At 37.0% G+C, this 21,594-nt stretch overlaps 1 protein-coding gene across 1 annotated transcript in view; it reads left to right on the plus strand.

Moving 5' to 3' along the window:
- Window positions 1-6,428: 6,428 nt before the first annotated feature.
- LOC5576000 (nuclear receptor subfamily 2 group F member 1-B) overlaps window positions 6,429-21,594 on the plus strand; it is a 279,752-nt gene continuing 264,586 nt past the window's right edge. The window contains exon 1 of the mRNA XM_021849024.1: window positions 6,429-7,965. Within this exon, the coding sequence (XP_021704716.1) occupies window positions 7,452-7,965 (514 nt within the window). The 5' untranslated portion in view covers window positions 6,429-7,451. The remainder of the gene's footprint in view (window positions 7,966-21,594) is intronic.

Below are 21,594 nucleotides of genomic sequence, written 5' to 3' on the forward strand. Positions count from 1 at the left end.
CAGTTTTTCACAAAACTAAGTGGAAATGTAAAATGTTTGTGAAAATTTTCACACGATCAGACAAATTTAACTCAACTTGAAGATAATATGTGGATTTTAGGCAATTTGCAAATTTTTCCGTGATTTTATACATGGGTCGAACTTTTGCCCCGCTGATTCGAACTTTTGCCCCACTATGGGCCAAAAATTGTTTTCAATCATTTATGTAAAAACTAATACACCTCAAAGCAACCTTATGATAGGCTTAGAAACGCCCTTACATAAAATATTGAAAAAGATTTTATCTTCAATTGATTCCATGGAACGACAGTTTGACCAAAAATTACAATATTCACGTCGAAAAACAACAAATAGCCATAACTTTTCCAAATCTCAATCGATTTTTATGATATTTGGATTGAAAGTCTCTTACTTGAATAGCATTCAAACCACCATGCCATTTATAAGATTTGTTTTGAATTGAGCTGGAAATCTTAAAAAGAAACTCTTGCTCCACTCGAACTTTTGCCCCACTTTACTCTAATGCATGGTGAAATATCTCAAAATCAAAATATGGCCGTTACAATATTCGAATGGTACCACTTTTAACATCTTCAAGAGCACTGAATAGAACGAATAGTATGGTAACAATCTTGTTCTTCTAATTTTAAGCTCTCTGCTAGTGCACAGAGGGGAGACAATATAACACTGTTATTATACACCTCTTGCGAGATTTTTGCCTATGAAGTGTTGATACAATATTCAAAGCTGTTTTACCTAGTTTTAACTTCGAGAAAATTGTATTCCCTTTCACCGTGAGCTGCTTTTCATCAGAATATTGTATTATACAGAATTTCTCGTACAACTACCGGATATTTTTTGCTTTTCAATGGGCAGTTTATTCGGGTTGAGCTACTTTCTCCCGAATATCGACACCCCGAATGTCGTTTTCCCGAACACCAGTTCCGCAAATGGCAGTTCCCTGAATACCCCGTTTCCTCAAGTGACCTATTTAATCAAAAATGTTTTGGCACTCATAATAATCACAAATTATTGTATATTTCAGGGTGATGAACGGTTCAGATGATACTCGAGCAGAAGAAGAGTGCTTCTGAATACCAAACTGAGGAATTCCATACCAGATAATTTCCAATACTTACAACCTGAATGAGGTATGAATGAGCCCTGCATAAGAGGTAAAATACCTCAAATAATACCTTCTACATATTCTTAAAACACCAAACTGATAATTAGATCAGTTATTGTAATACCTAAATAATACGTGATGGATTTTCATATAAGAGTGAAATTTGTCAATAATAGTACAATACCTCAAGCAGTCTTCAATAGCTGTCGAATACCTCAAAGAAGTATTTTTGAATTTTAGTAACAGTTTTTCCAATACCATTATTAAGATGTGTTTCATAGAACAACTTTATTACAAAAAATAGGTAAGTCTGAAACTTCGCCACAATAAAGTCTAAGTCTCTCGCGTTCATTTGCTGCCAAAACCAAAACAATCGGTCGGGGGGTATAGATTTTTTTTTTTTTTTTTGATTTCGAGAGACTTGCACATATGTTTGTATTTGCGTATCTATGTGTTTATGTACATTAGGGCGGTTCAAAATTTAAAAATGTTTGAGAATCCTATATCCCATATGTTTTGTGCCATCCTTACTATAAAAATATTGTTCTGTGAAATTTTCAGCTTTCTAGGCGATGATTTAAAGGTTGCCCAAAGACAATGTAGGTTTATAAGGAAATTACTATGAAGAAATTTTGAGAGTTGTTCTAAACACGCTAGTACTCTAATGTAAGTTCAAACTTATTATCCCATTATAAAAACTCATTCTTCAAACCATAATAAAGAAATTTGCAGAAGGGAGAAATTCAATTCAATGGATAGAAGAAGAGATACCGTGCACCCCCACTAATTTGAACGTAACCTCATTCAAACCATCGGGGTTCATTTTTAATTTGAATATCTAGTCATCCTAGAACCGTATTTTTTGGTTACCTCTTACTCTGTTTTGTTTTGATTCTGCGTTTCGTTCCACAGCGTTCCATTTCACTTTACTTTGTTCCACGCGTAAATTAACGTTTGAACCATTTTAATCTGAACGATGTGCAAATTAGCGGGGTACAAATTAAAAAGTGTTCAGATTAAATGTGGTCAAACCAATGGGGATGCCCGGTATTCATGATTTTGTTTGCTATGATTTAGCTTAATATGGGAATTGCCCTGCAAACATGTACAAAAATCTCAAACAAAATCAGCTCAAAGAGATTTGTTTCTTCAGCAACATCCTTCATTAAGGTTTGAAGAATGAGTTTTCAATATGGGATGATAAGTTTCTACTTACCGTAAAATCGGGTGAAATTGATCAGAAGGGTGAAATTGATCATCGTATCACACGTTTTTATTTATTCGTAATGGAGCGCAAATATCAATGTAAGCTGCAGTAAATGAACGTTGTTTGTCGTAACTATTGTCGAATTGTGTATTGTGAAGTATTTTGCGTTAAAAAATGTTTACTACTATGAAAAAAAACGTAAAATTTCAAAATCATGCACGGTGCAGTATTGACAAACACTTATGAACTTCTATTTCTAAGCAAGGATTTGAACATGGTATGAACCTGAAAGTTTGTGAGGATGCTTGAGATATATCCCCAAACCAGATTTCATCCACAAAACTCGTACCAATTAGCTCATATGGTTGAAATAATTGATTTTCTGTTAGATATCATTAATAACTTAGGGAATTGCATACATTTAGGCGTTTTCCGCGTAATTCTTGAAATTTAACTATTCGTTATTTATATAAATATTGCATTGTTAAGAATTTGACAAGCATATTCGGATTCAGGGAGCTCAAATTTATCAGGTAGAGTTGTTTTGAAAACTAACAATGATGGCATTGACAAGTGATCAATTTCACCCCGAAATGAGATCCCCTGATTTTTTATTTTAGAAATGTTTGTTAACACTAAAATGACATTTGTTAGAAAATTTTGATACATGAGTCGATGAGGGTCACCTTCGTACTTGTTTTCCTGCATTTAGTTGTTTGGCTTTGTAAACATTATAGAAAACAGACTAGCAAAAACGTGAAAAATGATCAATTTCACCCGAAATTACGGTACATTACAGCACTAGCGTGATTGGAACATTGCGCAAAATTTCTCCATAGTTATTTCCATATAAACCTTCCTTTATATGAGAGATAAATGGAAGTAAAATGGAACGATGTGGCCCAATACCCAATGAACTAACTCTTAAGAAGCAACAAAACTTTAAAGAACAGCTTATGGTGAAAAGAAGGGAGAACCACTTGTGAAATACTCCAAAACATAATTCCTTTGAAACTTAATAATATTAAATAAACATTTAATTGAAACTGCAAAATTCAGAAAGAAAATCGTATGCAATTTACTAAATATAAAATAAAAAAAAAACCTCATACTATAATATTTGTATTACAATAGTTGCAATGTATATTGAAATTTCGTAAATATTCAATGAATTTGTCCATAATAAGCAACAAAACTCTGAAGAACTGCTTTTGTTGAACAGAAGGGGTAATTTCTTGTGAATTATTTCAAACCATAATACCACTTTACAGGGCAACAAATATATAAAAAAAAACCTTACTGTATTAGCCGTCATGCTGAATATCAAATCTTTACATTAGTAAGCGGTATCATTTATACAAAGTGGAGCAGCTTTCAATGAAAGCAATTGTTTTTCTATTGTATATTTTCTTCTTTTTAGTTCAACGGTCCCTCAGGATAAAGTGCTGTCTCTTCAATTCGTATTTATAAAGCTTCAAATGTGGATGTTGATCGTTGAATGCTCGATAAATCAATATTTTTTTAACCGTAAGGAAGCCATGTGTACCTAGTCCTACAATTAGAATACTAGAACCACAATTACCAAAACAGATATTCGAAGCTGGCACACTAAGTCAACTTGAGGTGGTGTCCAAGAGACCCTGTAATTTTTTGAGTATGCTAACAAAAATAATCTCACAAAATTGTTTAACGCTCTGACTTGGTTCTTTCTCCTACATTTGCAAACTTGATACACCTGAAAAAAATAAAAAAATAAAATTGGGGATGGCCCATTCTGGGGAATGGTACATTCTGGCGAATGGTACTTTCTGGTATATGATACCTTCTGGCGGATATCATTCTAGCGAATAGTTTTCTGGCGAATGGTTTTCTGGCAAATATCGCACAATTCTCCCAGTTAATAACTGTGGAAGTGCTCATAAGAACACTAAGCTGAGAAGCAGGCTCTGTCCCAGTGAGGACGTTAATGCCAAAAAGAAGAAGAAGAAGAAGAAGAAGAAGAAGAAGAAGAAGAGTGAGTTGGTATGTTAACGAATAGGGTAGGTGTACCAGTTATGGACATAATGATTCCCTATTTCGCCATACATGATGATTTGATTATTTTCAAATTGTTAATCATTCTGAGTGTTTTAGTAGTTTGATATGAAATAAATCTTGATGCTTAAACATTCAAAAACATTCAAAATGTGAAAGTTTTTGAGGGAACACATATGGCTAAATATGAAACTACTATAGCCATAACTGGTACACTTTCCCTACATATTGAATATTGAATTAACATGTTGGCAAATCAATAAAAAATAATGAAAATATTACGTTACTCTCAGATGACCCCTCTTCTTTAATCCCACGTGTTTTTAAAAGTAAGCTTAGCTATCACGATGGATGTCTACAAACAAATTCCTTAAGGTCTAACTCGATATACAAACTCTATACAACGAGCTAAATGTCGAGAAATGTAGAATTTATTGTACAGTCTAGTCTTCTATAAGATGCTGCCATCCATTTTCCTCCAGTTACAGTCAGACCTGAATCTATAAATCATTCCCATACATGTAGGTCTACTCAAAACCATACAAGCAACTGTTCTACTTTAAGTCTAAATATCGATTTCCATTCTAACTAGAATCCCATCTCACCCAAAACATAATTTCAAGTTTAACAAAGCATTCACCATTAGGCCACAGTTGAAAAAAAACCGACTGAACCAACAATTAAACCAGCACACAATAGCAAACCCCGGAAAAAAGCATTCATAGTGCCGCCAACAGCCCCCGGACACAAAATGAGTGCAATGACAGACAAAGGATAAAAATCGCCTCAATACGGAGCCGTTGCCAGTTGCTGCTAGTCCTCGTCGGTTCGACCGGTCAGCAGGATAATCTTCTAAACTTTCAACCGACCGCGCGCTTTGCTCAAAACCCTGCCAAGCGTGCCAAGCGCGGAATCACGACCCGCCCTCCCTTGAGCTCCACCAACCCCTCGCCAAAAGTGGCAAACGATTTTCAACGGTCACGAAAGGATTCGTCATCACAACCAACAACGGTTGTCCTAATCTGAACGAGCTCGTTCTGGAACATTGACCGCAACCGGCCAAATGGAGCTCCAGGAAGCATGGCAAGGAGGAGGTCCTGCCTGCCTGGCGTGGCGAGAGGTGGGGTTGAGCAAAACATATCACTGTCACTCATCGTCTTCCATCCGCACACACAGTACAGCACACAGGAAGGATCGATAACGTTATGGGAGAGAGTTTAACGTGGGGGCCGAGTTCAGCTCCCGTCGCTGGTCACACAAAAGTGACGACTCGATTATAATTCGATTTGACGGAATTTCACCTCTCGTCGACCGGCCAGACCTCCGTGGTGCTTGCTGCATGCTCGAGCTGCAACTGATTTTGCCCTGTGGCTTCTCTGCACCCCGACAGAAGGAACGACAGTGGCTCAGAATTGGAGTGGGGAAGAAGGTTGTAAAAGCAATCACTTCTCCTTTTGGATTTGGTTCTGCGGGAGAGCGAAAGATTGCCGGGAATGGGTGAGAGAAAGAGACGACCGGCGATGGGATTCGAACAGTTTTGCATGCGGTGAGTGTATAACAGTTGACGATGGAAGCCAATGTGAAAGCGTGGTGGATGATGGGAGGGCGTGGCTTGTGTCGATATGCATAGTTGTGTGCGGATACGGGTTGTTGTGATGGTTGAGTTGTTTGTCAGAGGTCGAGTCGAAAGTGCTCTTTTGGGTAGGGGAAGAGGGCTGGGGCAAATTTTTTGCGCTCGTTGTGTGAGAGCACAACCTCGACCGAGGCTGTTTGACTGTTCTCCTCCCCTTGATCCGCGCTCTTTCGCCACGCTGCTGCTGAATGTGAATGTGATGTGGCCGCACGTTTCATCTCTCATTCGTGTAATTTGAAGTAACAGCTCACTGTCTGGCCTGGCGCTGCCATGGTTCTATAGAGGTGAGTATAGAGGTGTATATGGGAAATGTGTGTAGTTGGGAGACTCTCTCGCTCGCTCCGGTTCACCTCCGGGCACTGGGGATGTTGTCTCTTTTCCGTGTGATCTCCCGGGGGCCCTGCTGGGATTTGGTCGGTCGCAGAAGCATCAAGCATGCCAATACACAGCTCACGCTCGCTGCACCGAATGTCAGCAGTGTCAGTAATCCCGGAGAACCGAGCGAGACGGGGCTAGCGCTGTGAGTATGAGGCTGCACTGCTCAGCGCTTGGGTGTGAGTGAGAGTGGGGTAAACAGGTCGAGTCGAGTCGGGTCGGGTCGCGTACCTTTTGCACTGACTGTTCTAGGCAGTCAGGCACAAGAAGGCTTTTTGAATAGTAGCAGTGCGCGGTACTGTCTGTGTGCGCTTCGGTTTTTTGTGTGGACCGTGATTTTTCTGTGAGAGATTCGTGCGACGGCAGGCAGGAGAGTGTAACTTTCTACCAGGCTGACGCATCTGCAATCTTCCGCTGGCTAGCCTGCGGCGACGGCTTATCAGCAGCGACCTATTGCGAAACCTATGCTCTTTTGGTGCATTCGCTTTTAGTTTTTTTGTTCGCTACTATTTTCGTTCACCGGAACGTTATCGGGAACGCCGTGTAATCGGACGTGACACGAACCGTGACATTTACAGTGACAATCGCGCGGATTAGCGAGCGAGTGCCTGCGGCGATCGCGAGTGATAGCGTGAAATATTTCAAACGGGGAAACATTTCGTGACTGATGCATTTCGGCCACGTGATTTGGCAGTGATTCGCGGCAGAGTGATATCATTGAAGCAGAAAGAAGACTCCGCGACAAGCGAGGAAGAAACAAGAGTAGAATACTGAAATTGTTTATGATTGCATTTGGAAAACAACGCCGCTTGTGGAAATAAATATGATTGTTGTAGGTTTGTGATAAGACGAAGCTGCTGGTTTTGATTTGGTTTGTTTTCGAATTGGTTCGCGTCTTTGTTTTCTCAGTTTTCTGTGCTAATCGAGAGTGAATTCCGGAACAGTTGCCAAACAGCGCGGGTGGCGATTTCTAGCGAACCTCGGTGATTTAAGCAGGAAAAATTTTCCTCGATAGCGTAGGCCCCGATTGTGGGGCCAAAACCGGTAGCAATATTATAACCCACAACTCGCTCAGCATGTACGGAGGAGGTGTCCTGTGTCCGTCGCCTTCGACGGCGACTGGATTCTACAATCCGCGAGGCCAGGGCTCCGAGATTGGGGCCCTTGAGTTGGGCTTCCCCCGGGGGATGGCCTTGGTACCTCCTCCGCCGCACGGTGCCTGGCGGGATCCGACCGGCCTTGGATCTCACCTGCCCGTATCCAGCACCAGTGAAGACATTACGACCCTTGGCGGTGGCAACGCTCCACCGACCGTCTCCTCGATGCAATCCAACACATCGATCGATAAGAAAGATTTCATATCATCTGCGTCGGCGGGTTCTCAGCACAATGCTGGCAGCCTGGCAGTCTCCCAGCACACTTCCGTGGACAAAAAGGAGTTCCTGTCGCTTCAGCAGAGCACCACTCCCGGCTCCCAGAGTATGAACTCCCAGAACGGAAGTCAACAGGACATCAAAAATCAAAACATCGAATGCGTCGTCTGCGGTGACAAAAGCTCCGGCAAACACTACGGACAGTTCACATGCGAAGGTAAGTGATCCTCATAAAACCTCCGTGCTCTGCCTCTCTGCTCCTTCAGAGTTAATCCCCACCATAAATCCCGCCAAACGTGCAGCCGGGCCAGACTTACATATGTTCTACACGCGAACCGTCGTCGACAAAGACGACTCCGACTTATCCCCTTCGGATTAAACCGTGGGACTCTACCGCTCTCGAAGAAGATTGCTATCACCGTTCCGTACTTTGTGCCAAATTCCCATACCGTCGCGCCGTCGTCGTCGTTCCGACCGAATACGAAACGTGGACTTAATAAAATTATGATTATTGTGAAACAACCATGCCCCGGCATCGCCAAGGAAAAGTCGTCCTTCCGCCCTTCCCGCCAGGGAAGGAAACTCGGCTACACATTCTGGGCCCCGATTTGAGACACAATTAATCAAAACAAATAAGCATAAAAAAGTAATTTTTCTCCGGTACACTACACCCATTTGGGGACGGACTTGACTTTCTGTGTGACCGGGGTCGCCGGATCGTCGTCGGGGACTTCGGCTGAATCGGTTGCCATTGTGTGTGGACGGACGGTGCATCTTATCTCCCCCGCCACCAGAGTAACCACCAACCGAACCGAACGAGATAGGGCGGTAAAGGGCGCGCACTGCCTCGCCCTTCCCTGGTGAGCTCGTTCTAAGGTTGCTTTTTTCGCCCAAACACCGTAAGGGAACGTGTGTGCACGGCTCACGTTATTTGGCAGGGCCGTGATGGTGCAGCAGCCGTTTGGGCAGGTTTTTTATTCTTTCGCAGTTGCTTTTTTTTTCGTTTGGTTTGGCCTCATCTTATGCTTGCGCCTTTAGGGATAGCGCATTCTTTGCCGATTTGCGCTGCCCTCCGGGTAGGGTGAGATACGGATTCGAGCGGATTGGAGATTTCGGAGGACGACGACGGTGGTGCGGGGACGTTGGAAGGGCGGATGCGGGACATGTGCGTAATTGTTATGATTTTATTTCGGGAGAGATTCTGTTTTGTTGCAGGGAAGAGGCTTGTGCATTTCGGATTTTGAATGGGCTTAGTGAGATATCTGTGGGGAAGAATGGTTTTGTGAAGTGGAGAGCAATCTGCTCGGACTTTGTGAGATAAAAATTGTGTCGTAAGAAGACAATTGGGAAAGTGTGACAAGATGTATTGATATGGAAATGATTTGCATGCTAGGAAGAAAGAACATGACCTCCAATATTTATGATAGAATACAAGTGATAAAAACAAGTGACAGTGAGCAAAATACGGATAGCATCAATTTAAATGAAAAATGAATAAAATTATTAGGAATTTTTAGATTACTGTATACAGGTGTTAGTTCTTTTTTTCATAATCCGAAAGACGTAGGCTGTGCTTATTTGATTCCATCATAGCAAGGTTCACAAGGTCTAGTATTACACACATAGTAGGTTGTTTGTCTAGCCGAGGACTATTTAAAATCACATATGTCAAAATTGTCTCACACCCCTTAAATTTCATGATACTGCTAAAGATATTTTTTGGCAAATAATTGTATACTATCCAAAATCTTTTTGTACTCAAAAAAAGGGTAAGGTTTTTTAAAAGTTTGAAAGTCTTGAAAATATTTTCTACTAGTTCAGAATTTTAGATTTTTTTTAATCTTTAAATTCTTTGTGAAAAGATGCTAATAAATGTATCAATATCATTTCTGAAGCTACATTCAAAATTTATTGAAATTCGGATAATGTTTGACAGATATCTTTATAATAATCAATGCGATTAGACAGTTTTTTGGTGTATAGTACACTACTTCAATGGAAGAGAGTAGAGAAAGTAATTATGAAATTTGTTAGATATGATTGACACCGAAATATCAATAAAAAGTAATAAGCGAAGAAAAAATAATCAACATAAAAATGTCAGATTTTCTGAAAAAAAAAACGTTGAAAAATGTAACCTTTTTGGGAAGTGCTCTTCAACTTTGCCGTCTGTTGCAAGTCTATTGATGTCAATTCAAGAAAGCACTTGAGTTAATGAACATATCTAGAGAACCGAGAATGGCTGTCGTTTTTGTGACACAAAAAGTTTCCAATCAAAAAATTTTCGGCTGCGCCACAATCAAAACCCTAAATGACATATTCATTAATCTGCTTGCAGTGAATACAGTTGCAAAATTTTAGACTCAAGAGAAACCTCCAGAGACATTATGCGACTATTCCACAAGTTCTTAATAATATATATTTGTTTAAGATCCCGGGGAATGCTTAAGCAATTCTAGTAATTTCTCCAGTGATTTCTTCTAGAAAGCTACCCGCGAGTTTTGGACCAGAAAATCTTAGAGCACTCCACAAAGGTTTATGTCAGAGTTAAATAAAAACTCGCAGTAATTTTCACAGATATTATTCGGAAAAATAAAAATCCTTTCGATTATCTCAGCATTTCCTCCAGGTGTTTTTGCACTGATTCTTTCACCGATTTCTCTAGTTGTTACTTCTAAAAAATTTACCACAGATCCTAGAAGAGCACAAAAGTTTATTGTTTCGACATTTTTTCGAGAAAGTAACAACTACGCTGACTTTTTTTTTTTCAATTTTTCTAGGTATTTTCATTAGAATTATTTTTCAAAATTCATCCACGATTAGTCCCAAAAATTGTTCCAAGAACCCTCCAGGCATTCGATAATAAACTTTTTCAAGAATTCTTCGATACATTTGACATGTGATTCTTCATTTAATTCCTCCAGAACTTCCTTACGGCATTTCCTCAGTATTTCATAAATTTTTTTTGGTTCAAACATTTCTTTAAAAAAAAAAATAAATCAAACTTCTCATGTATTCTTCAAACTCTTCATGTATTCTTCAAATTTTCATTCAAGGTTCCACACCAGTTAGTACTAGAGCAATTACTATAGTTATTGCTCCAATCTTTCAAAGATAGTTTTTTCAGGGGTTTTGCCCCAATTTCATCAAATAATTTCTTCAAAACGTCTTGTAGGACATTATTCAGAGATTGTGTTTTTTTTCTCAGTTCTTTATCAAGAAAATTCGACGACGTTCTTTCAGAGAAAGAAAAAAATTCATCAAGACATATTTAGAACTAACACAAGTTTCATCTGAGGTTACCAAGGTATTCCGTTCGAAATTCTTCATGGATATTTCCAACAATTTTCTCCAGAACAATCTGAATTTTTTTTTTACATTTTCCTGGAGACATCCCTGTATGAATGACTGGAAAAAATCTTTGAGGAATTCCTTGAGTAATATTTCAAAAACAAAACTTCTACATTTTTTTCCTGAAAGAATTTTGAATCCTTGAAAGTGTTCTAAATAAGAATTCTGAATGAAGTCCTAGGGAAAAAATGGCATATTGTTTGGAGAATTTGAAGCTTCTCTGAAAAATGTTTGATCTTTGTAGAGATTCTTGATGGAAACTTCTGTGAGGAACTCCAGATTGAATTTTTGAAGGTATTGAAAACGAATTCCTTGGAAGTTTTACTTAGAAAGTTCGTGAAAAATCTCGAAACTAGCTCCTGAAGAGATCTTTGGAGTAATATGTGAATGAAATCTACAGTAAAACGAGCAGTAATACTTGTAATGTCATGAGGAATTGCGAAAGAGGTTCTAGAAATAATCTTAAGAAAATATCTGTTCAGCTTAGGAATTGAATACTCGTGTCTTGGTTCATGTTGGGATTCTTTTTGTATTCCTACTTCGTGTAGGGACTCGTTTTGGTTCATATTGCTTCAAGCAAGAGGTCTCTTAAGTTCTTATTTTTAATACGATCAGTCACTATCAGCCCTGATTTCTACAGGATATATACTAATAAAAAAAACAAAACGCTATCTAGCGAAATATTTTGGATAGTCTCTCATGTTCAAAAATCTGAATTCTAAGAGAAAAGCTTTTTTACCTTACGATCGAATAGATTGTTTTTTATATCTGACTTTAATGATTAGGGGCACTCTGAAACTGAAATCTTTTGAAAAGCATGTTTTTCGTAGAAATTAAATAAAAATCAACAATATTATTGAATTTTGTTCCTTTGTTGCTTACACGTTTAGAATAAACCAAATAGTTTTCTCTTTATTGAAAGGAAAAATACTTTGAAGTTTATCGATAGATATTTGTTTTTGTTTTTAAAGATACCATCATTGAAAATAGATTTTAAGTCATATAATATTAACTATTTGTCAATCATTTATGTATTTTAGAGAATTTCCTAAACCTGGATTTTTTTTTCTAAACTCTGAAAAAACCTGGAAATATCAGGGAATTTCATTTCTGTAAATGAGTAGACACCCTGTTTTTACTACAAGCTTTTGTTTAAATAGTAAAACAAGACTTATTTATTTGTTAGTTACACCACGTACGAAATCTATATACATAGAAATAAAATGGTATTTGTGTGTCACGAGTTTACTAGAAAATGGGTTAACGCATTTTAATGATTCTCACTCTGTTTTGTTCGTCAAGTTTTCTGACGTGTATGTGTGCAGAAATGGTTAAAGAAATTCACGGGGAAATAATGAAAAACCGAGTGATAATAACTGTAATTTTATATTGAAGTTTTCATAGCATCATTAAACGGCCTACTTGGTGGCAATACAACATTTGCCTAGCCAACTAGTTTAAGAGAATTATTGTGGTATTTATGTAAATGACAGTATGCATAAAAAAATAATCTGAGATGCGTAGTTTTTTTTTCAAGTCTTTTCTTTAGCCAAAATTTAAAACATTCGCTTTCTCTCATATTTCAAATGATAGCCCGTCTTCTAGTGGGGTTTGAGTATGTTTTATTTTTTTATGTGCGAGCTGATAACTATTTTTGTGCAATGGTTACGGACCTTGGCAACGTTTTCACACATTATCAATTGAAACGTATCTTTTTGTATTATTTCATACATTTAGCACTTGTTCAAGACAAAATCTCAAATTTGGAAGAAACCTTTCGTTTATCACAAAATACTTCTCATTTAATGAAATAGATCTCTAAAACACAGTTAATCTCTAAACGCCCTCTCTTTCTTGTTTTTAATTACTAAGAAGAGAAAGCGAAGAGATTTCAATCATTTTCTGGAATAAGGACGTGAGCCACATGATTGATTTCTCTTCATCGATCAACGAATATCACAAGTGGCAAGTTTGATATCACTTGTGCACTGTAGGTCGAGTGTTCTAAGGGAGAATAGTTCATTACAACTTTCTTCTAGAAACCCTCGTTCACAGAAGAGAAATTCGATGAAAAGATATTGTTCTTTAAAAGATATTCTTCTCCTGGCGTACCATCCCTACTGAGACAGAGCCTGTATTACAGCTTCCACTGTTATTAACTGAGAGCTTTATTTGCCAATTGACCATTCCTGCATTTTTATATATCGTGTGCAAGCATGAAGATACTCTTTGCCTTGGGAAATCGAAAGTATTTCCAATCCAAAAAGATCCTCGACCAGTGGGATTCGAACCCACAATCCTCAGCATTGCCTTGGTGACTAGCTGCGTACTTACCGATACGGCTATTAGGGCCCTTCACGATCACAATGACAAAGTTTGAATTTAAAACTGACATAAAACCATTATGAACCCATCGATACATTGGAGATTTTTGATTGTTTTGCTGGGTCCACGGACCATGCCACCCGATCGTGATTTCTTGTTCAACCGCTCGACTGTTTAATTGTTTTTCTTGTTCTTTTTTCACTCTCCCGTCGAAGCTCGATTCCGACTTTGTGTCCGATCCGATAAGGTGGCGATAATTAAACCGAAAATAAACCCCTGAAATTGCCCCGAATTGTTTCCCCGCGGCAATGGCCGGCGAGCATTTTCGATCGTCGTCGAAACATTGTGTCTTGCTTTATCTCAATTTCGTGTTGATAGTTGTATTATTTTTTTCCTTCTAGAACAACAAACCAAATCCCCAACAGATAATATGCAAGAATGTGGTGGACCAATGTTTCTACAATCTCCACATGCTCAACAGGGCAACAGTAAATCTTCGATTCCCGTTACGGGGCGAGTCCGCTGGATTCAAATCGATCGCGTTCCGTTCAGTGCGTTTCCTGAGGTCTCCCTCCTCAAATGCCACTGCAAGTGCCGAGGTGCACAATCATATCTATGCTAATCGCCACTCATATATCACGAACATAATTATTCGCTTTGGAATATAAAAACCGGCTATTTGTGTGGCGGCGATGGATGCCGAGAGACGGGTGCATTACTGTGGCATGTGCGAAGTGCACCTTCTGGCAGAAGTGCAAGTGCTTCTTCAGTGATCACGGTAGCGTTGGGTTATCTCTTCTTTTGCTGGAATGCAAGAGTAAACAACCTACCGATGCATTGGGACGGTTATATGAATAACAGTGAATCACCCAAGTAGCTGGCGTTGTGTGCCAGGTGCAAGTAGTGTTAGAAATTATTAACCGGAACTGAGTTCTGAATTATCTCATAGTTTGCGCAATGGGAAAACAACGTCACACTCTACTCGCTTTGCGTCGTTCATCCACTACTGGCTAGCAACTACTGTATTTTCTTATTTTCAAAACGGAAAACAACTATAAACATCTAAATTTCACCGGTAGAATAGTTTGAAACTTTTCGATAGTGAAAATATAGCCTGAATACTGGTCTTCAGTGAGAAAAAATCAATGTATATTTGGTCGGTGTTCAGACAGACCGGACTTAATGATATTTTGGCCTTGTAAAGATGAGTCAAGATCTCCATTAGTTCTGATTTTTCGATACTATATTGAAACAAATGTTTATCGAATAGACAAGTTCCAAGATTGCAGCATATAATGCGTTTGTTATTCCGAATGTTAGAAGTACGTTTATCTGAAATCACTTAAAATCACTTGGTCCAGTCTAACTAAATACCGAACATTTGTCATTATCTGTTGGTTCAAACATACCGAGCCCCTGTGTTGTGTGGCATACTGGATTGATGCATATTTTTACGTTTTGGCTTTCGTCTGTTCAAATCATGTCAAGAGAGATTCGTGATAAGGGCCTATCTGACAAGTCAATAACAATGAGAAAATAACCAATGAAATTCTCATGTGCAATTTTTAATCCTAATTGGAGCAATTTTCTCAAACTAAAACTTTTCTCTTTAATTCACATTTCATAAACCTAGTTTGAAAATCCTCATGAATACCACACACATCTCCGACAATTTCCCTTGCTATTTCGTGCTAAAAAATTTAATAAGGTTTCGCCAAAACATGCTCGAGAACATTGTTATGAGCCTGTGATCGATATTATTTAAAGTATCACCTATTACTTTTGCGCCGTGTTTACGCTCTGGTTTCAATTAAGTCCACCACGTTCGCCTTGTTTATTTTTTGTTTGCAGTGTAGCCGTTTACTATCGCCGTATTTTGATTTCGATTTCGGATGCGCTCATCACATTGATAAACAAAATTACAGGCATAATCAATGAAGTGTGTTGTTTTGCATGAGCTAAAGTTTCGCCTTCTACAAAATTGATTTTTTTTTTGAAAAGTTAAATTATCAGGCTTAAATTAAGGCTCAAGAATCCATTATTCAATCATCAGCAATCATCAAATATGAAAAACCAGTTTTTTCGTTCAATGCAATGCAATGCTTGATTTTTATTTACATTGCTTCCGTTTTGAGAAGAAAAAAAACTGTTTTTGAAAATTTGTTAAACGATGATGGTAATTTTCCTCTTAAGTACATTTTCTCAGTTTCACCCAGATCGCGAATCTTTCTAGATATAGTGAACATTAACCTCATCGAATAACGATGGAGAAATTACATTTGTTTAAAAATTTAATTAATAAACACTTTAAGACTTAAATGGCGATTTCAAGAATACGCAGGAACCTCGTACAAAGATCCTACTCATTTGAATCGCACACAAAACTGTTTGTAATTTACTCTTAGTATTGGAAAAAGGAACATCTTTGAAAATCATTACCATTAAAATGTATTATTTAGGGTGATTTTTTTCGTCAAATTTTGATTCAAAACTACAACACCGCTGTAAGATAGTGATTGAATTGTGATATCTTTTGCTATTTGTCGTAACTTAAAAACTAAAATGTTTCTAAAATGGTAATTGTTGGCGACTATCAAATATCCACTATCCACGTTACATTTGACATGTAGAGAATCAAACTTTATTTTTTTTTTGTTGGCAAACAGTTCTGGGAACACTGATTGCTTTTTTGTTAGTTGCACAGGAAATTCATAAAATTGTGATCGTAGAAGAACTATTGAGCAAAGCGTACCAAGATCAATTTTAGAAAGTGGAAAATCATACAAGTACAAAAAATGCGAACTAGAAAGATAATTTTAAACATTTTTCAAAATTTTCATATCTAGCCCATTATAAAATGCCACTGGAAAGTAATTTACAATTAAAATACATGTTTCATGATTTTGAGTTGTTAACGCAACCTTCCGTCGCAAATCTGATGTTTATTGAAATGATCTTCTTCTTTGAACTTATTTATTCATTTCTATCGACTCCTTAGGATGCTTTGTTTCACGTTTTCTTATTATTCCTCTAACTTCCTTTGACTTTGAATAGTGTTCCGTTTATCTTTAAAAGCCTAGTAGCATCACCGTTGATTAATTGTTCTTCCTAATTTTTTTGACACTTTTTTTGAAATGGTGAAATATTAACCCGCAAAGGTCTCAGTTAAAGCAAAAACACTGAAACCCTCACCACCGAGCTAATACTTATCGGACTCAATTTTTTTTATCAGTATACTCGTACACATATCTTGTTTCTAAAAGTGGAACTTTTAGAAACGAAAATCTATTAGGTATTCGCTGAGCAGCGAGAGTTTTATTTTTTTTTATCAGGCCTATACGGGTTAATAGATTTGAACCAAAATTTTACCCTATATTAAGAATTTCATTATTATGGGATTTTGATGGCTAAAGCAATCTAGTACGTTTTTCGCGTTGCCGAAGTGATTTCATTGCTCTGTGTGCATTTAGCATGTTGAAGATGTAGTGGAGGAGGTAGGTCGTTTGGCATAAGGTCATTTGTCATAAAGTCGTTTGGCATGATGATCGTTTGGCATAATGAGTTGAAAACAATACATTTTCCTTTTCATGTTGCTTTTCAATTCCTCCGACAATTTCTGGGTTAAGCTGTAATAAATTTGGCATTCGAACTTTTAATGATTTAATCATGAAATTTCCCTTCTTTCTTGGCAGTAGTTATTTAAAAATGATAACTAACGTGATGCTTTTAGTATTTAATTGTTTTCTGGGTTCTTATATGACAACTTTTATGGTTTAGTCGTAAATTGTACGTAAATTAAATTTCTTTCAAGCATTTATTTTTTTTGTGAGTATAATCTAAACATAATTAGGGTAGGTGTACCAGTTATGGACATAGTGGTTCCCTATTTCGCCATACGTGATTACTTTAATTCCTTAAAATTTGGAAAATTTTTGTGTGTTGTAGTAGTTAGATTTAAGATATATCTTGATGTTGAAACATTCAAAAAGATTTAAAATGTGAAAGTTGACAAAATTTCTCATATGACCAAATAGGGAACCACTATGGCCATAACTGGTACACTTTCCCTATTTCAAAGAAGTTTTCAAATCTTTGCTGTGTTAAAGTATTGCCTTCTTGTTCGTTCGTCTGATTTCAGCTGTTGATATTAAAATCATAAATTTATTCGTTCTTCAAACATAATCTACTTTTCAAAATGATGTTGTTGCAATGTGTTCTGGCATTGAACTGTTGATGTTTCAAGCAAAAATATCCCATTTTTCCAAAAAATGGATTCTTCTCTGTTTTTCTTTTCTCTGAAAATTAGACGGTGTCGATTATTTAAAATGTAATGTTTTTTTTCGAATTGTGCTGAAAGAAATTGAAGCTGCAGACATTTTTTATGTAAGTTTTTACTGATTTCAAATTTAGACTATTTTAAACGCTGATAGTTCTTAGTTCCATACAGCCTAATCGGAATTAGGATGAATGTATCCTTCTAACAATTCCTGTGGATAACATAGGTGGGCTTGAATACGCTGCACCGCTACATTAAAATCTACATCTTCTTTAAATGTCGCAGCCAAATTCGTTAATATTGTTAGAATGTTATAGGTGAGCCATTCCGATGTAAGCTGTCTTAGAAGCAGGTGGACGCAGTAACAAACTGTGTTTCAATCTAATCAGTTTTTAAATCCATTATGGCAAACAACAATTATGCCAAACGAGATTTATGCTAAACGACACAATGCTGAACGACGTTCAATCGAGGTGACTTGTGGCAGCTCAGTCAAGGATGGAGGATATATATGGTGAGCTCGTTCCATACTTTTATTTCAAATAATACATAATACATTCTGATTTCCTTTCTATCTACAATGGTAGAAATGTTACCTTTTTGCATTTATTCAATTTTTTAACATAAAAATATTTAAATCACTACCGTTCTGATTCAAATTCCGGACAGCTTTAAATTCCGGATACTTAACTTTGTATGGGAAAGGTTTCAATTGAAATGTTTCAAAATTTGCCGTTCAAAAGTTCCCAATTTGGAGGCTCGTTTTAATATGATTTATCCATAGCAATCCATGAAAATTTACAATGCTCAACTAGTTTTGACGTTTTTCTAATGGCTGGTAGTGTTTATTTTACAATTCAACTTTTCCAACTTTGCTTTTCAAACCGTCCGGAATAGAAAACAAAAAAGAGGTGGTGTCCGGAATAATAATCATGAAGAGGGCACTCATTTCTATTTATTGAAATTAATTGAAGTTGTGGAATTTAAATCTTCACCTACCATTCGAAAGGTGAGTGTCCTGATAGCATGAGAACGCTAAGGAATCGTAAAGATTGATTTAATTTATATACTTTTAGAAGGCACACACTTCAAAGAGGCCTTAAGTGTCCGTAATATGAATCAAAACGGTATACCTTTTTTGTTTCTCAATAATTTTGCACCATTTTTTCACAAAACCTTAAAAAACTCTTTTTTTAGAATCTACGTCGATATTGACTGCACTGCGGAACACGTTTTTGTCTCAAGCACCAAAATACCGCTATTTACTCAAATAAAGATTGCTGAATCTATTACCGTTTTCAAAAATATTGTACCACGTCTAGTTTTGGAGATATTCACTGTTGAAAATGCAAAATTTGATTATTTCAACCAACTTGCATGCAAGATTGCCAACATGTACGGCAATTTATTTACATAATTTGCCACACCATTCAAATTTCATATGTAAAACCATACCAATCAACAACGGTCATAATATTTTCGATGTAAGAAAATTATTTTTTGGTGATTCAGAAATGTATTTTATTTTGCCATATAAGTGAAACGAAGAATTTTGTATGAAAACTGCAAGCATGTTGAAAAAATCGATTGTATCTAAATTTTATCGGGCCATTTCAACTAAATTATATCTCAATTGAAAGTTTAAGTCCTATTTCGGATGTTTGGTGGATTAAATCACAAAAAAAGTTTGACAAATCTCACTTTAAATTCCATGAGAACATCATTGAAATCAGTGTTTTATACAACTTTGACGACCTGTAGCTAAAATTGTGACCTGCTGGAACATTTCTGAGAACGGCATCAGATTTAGCAAACCAAAATCTACTAGAAGCACATAATTTGGTTCTTGAGACACGCAAATATGTCATTTTTGTTACGTTGTGTTATTGATAATCTGTTTTTTGAAGATATTCCAATTTTCCTTGGGAGACCGACATTCCTCATAAAAAATTTCTTTGACCGCCATTTTGTTTTAGTCATTTTAATAAAAAGTAAAATATGAACTAAACAATGTTAGGTAATGAGAAGTTCTTCTGAAAAAATCGTACAAATCGGTTGAGTTGTCTCAAAACTACAATATGTTTTTTTTATGTTTTCAAGCTCCTCCTACGATCAAAGTGGTACCACAAACATAAATGCTCATATCTCGAAAACGGTTGAACCAATTCACTTCATTTTTTGCAACAGATTCTCATCAAAGTATTGTTTCGAAATTAGAATAACCAAATACGAGAAAAAATATATGTAGTCTAAGATCTTAAAGTGGGTTATGGCTACACGTCGGTCCCCCAAGGAATTTTGGAATATCTTCGGATCCACTTGACAAATGATTGAATTCGAGCTTTTAGAGAACTTGTGAAAAAATGGTGCAAAAATATTGAAAAACAAAAAAAGTTATCGCGATGTGAACATTTTCGTTGTAAAATGATGATACTAGAGGGGTTAATTTTCAAATAAAGCTTCAAAATCAATTTTGCTGGGATAAAGTTGCCCCACTGCCAAAGTGAATCATAAAGTGCCGAGAATAGGATCTGGCTCTCCCTATTCCAACCTACAAAATGTACCTTCAAAATGTCTGTTAAGGCAATCATACATTATGGTTATCGTACAATATGGCAGTGGTCTGTATGGCATCCATCCGCGTGGCGTCTGTATTTATTTAACGTATTTAACCCGTTGAGTAATACCTTAATCTCAACAACTGAATAGTGCGGTAAAATAACAAAGCAAATGTTAATTTAAGTGGTGGAACTATTCTATTGATGAATATTTCCCGATAACTTATTCAAACAGACTCAAGTCAAAAAAAAATATACAATCTTACTTTATCGATTCTACGTGTTCCGTAGACGAAATTCTACACGTTTTGCTCTGAACCAAATCGATTTTACACTATTAGAACGTTTAATTTCCGGATTTACAAAACGACAAATGTAAGATTTTCAACTTTCGCAACCTAACCACTGCTTTCGCCGCTACGCTGTATGGAGAGCCAAAGTGACATAACCACGAACCAAAACAAAACACTATTTGAGTGGATTTTACACTGGTACAAAAACGTCGCAAATAACTAAATAAAACGGCTTATCATTTTGTCATAACATTTTTAATGGAATATAATAGCAACTCCCTAGTTTTTGAATGCGAGCTTATTGTATGCAAAATTTAAGCAATTTAAGCAATTCATTCTAAAATAGTTTTAGAAGACAGGTTGTGATTCTTCTGAAATCATTTTGTTTTACCACTTTTGTGGAAAACGATAGAAACTACCTAGTATTTTAACGCGAGCTGATTGCATGCAAAATTTAAGCGATGTACATGGCAAAAATGTTGAAGGTAGTGATTCTTCTTAATTATTTTTCTCATAACCATATGGAACTTACATACGTCGATTTGAAAAAATAATTGAGTATTGATTTATATTTCATCAGACTTTGGGCTTGAAGGGGGGGGGGGAAGGTTTTCTTGGCCGAGTTGTCTTATACTTTGTAATTCAATACGACGCACATTGTGGCCAAATATGAGCTCGATAGCTTTCGAAAAACCCCACTGCCGAAGTAAATCAAAAGCTCCCTACTTAAAAAATAGGCATCTGCGTAATATATTCTGTGTTCTTAGCAGATTTTTTAACAATGCTTAGCTACTATTTGATAAATCATTTTTGTCATAAAAGTTTTACCATTTATGATTGGATGTATCATCTTCATTCTGCTAAATATTGACCAACAACGAATCCCACTGTTCGAACCGTACAACTCACACTGCTTTCCATTCTCCCCGAAACGACGACATCAATGAACAAAAACCAGCACTTCGCGCTATTGACCTCTGACCGGCATCATCACACTACCTACTGTTGGCTGTTGTTGTGGTCGAGAGGTACCATTCGAACTG

This window comes from Aedes aegypti, chromosome 3 (genome assembly GCF_002204515.2).
Source record: "Aedes aegypti strain LVP_AGWG chromosome 3, AaegL5.0 Primary Assembly, whole genome shotgun sequence".
NCBI classification, from domain to species: domain Eukaryota; kingdom Metazoa; phylum Arthropoda; class Insecta; order Diptera; family Culicidae; genus Aedes; species Aedes aegypti.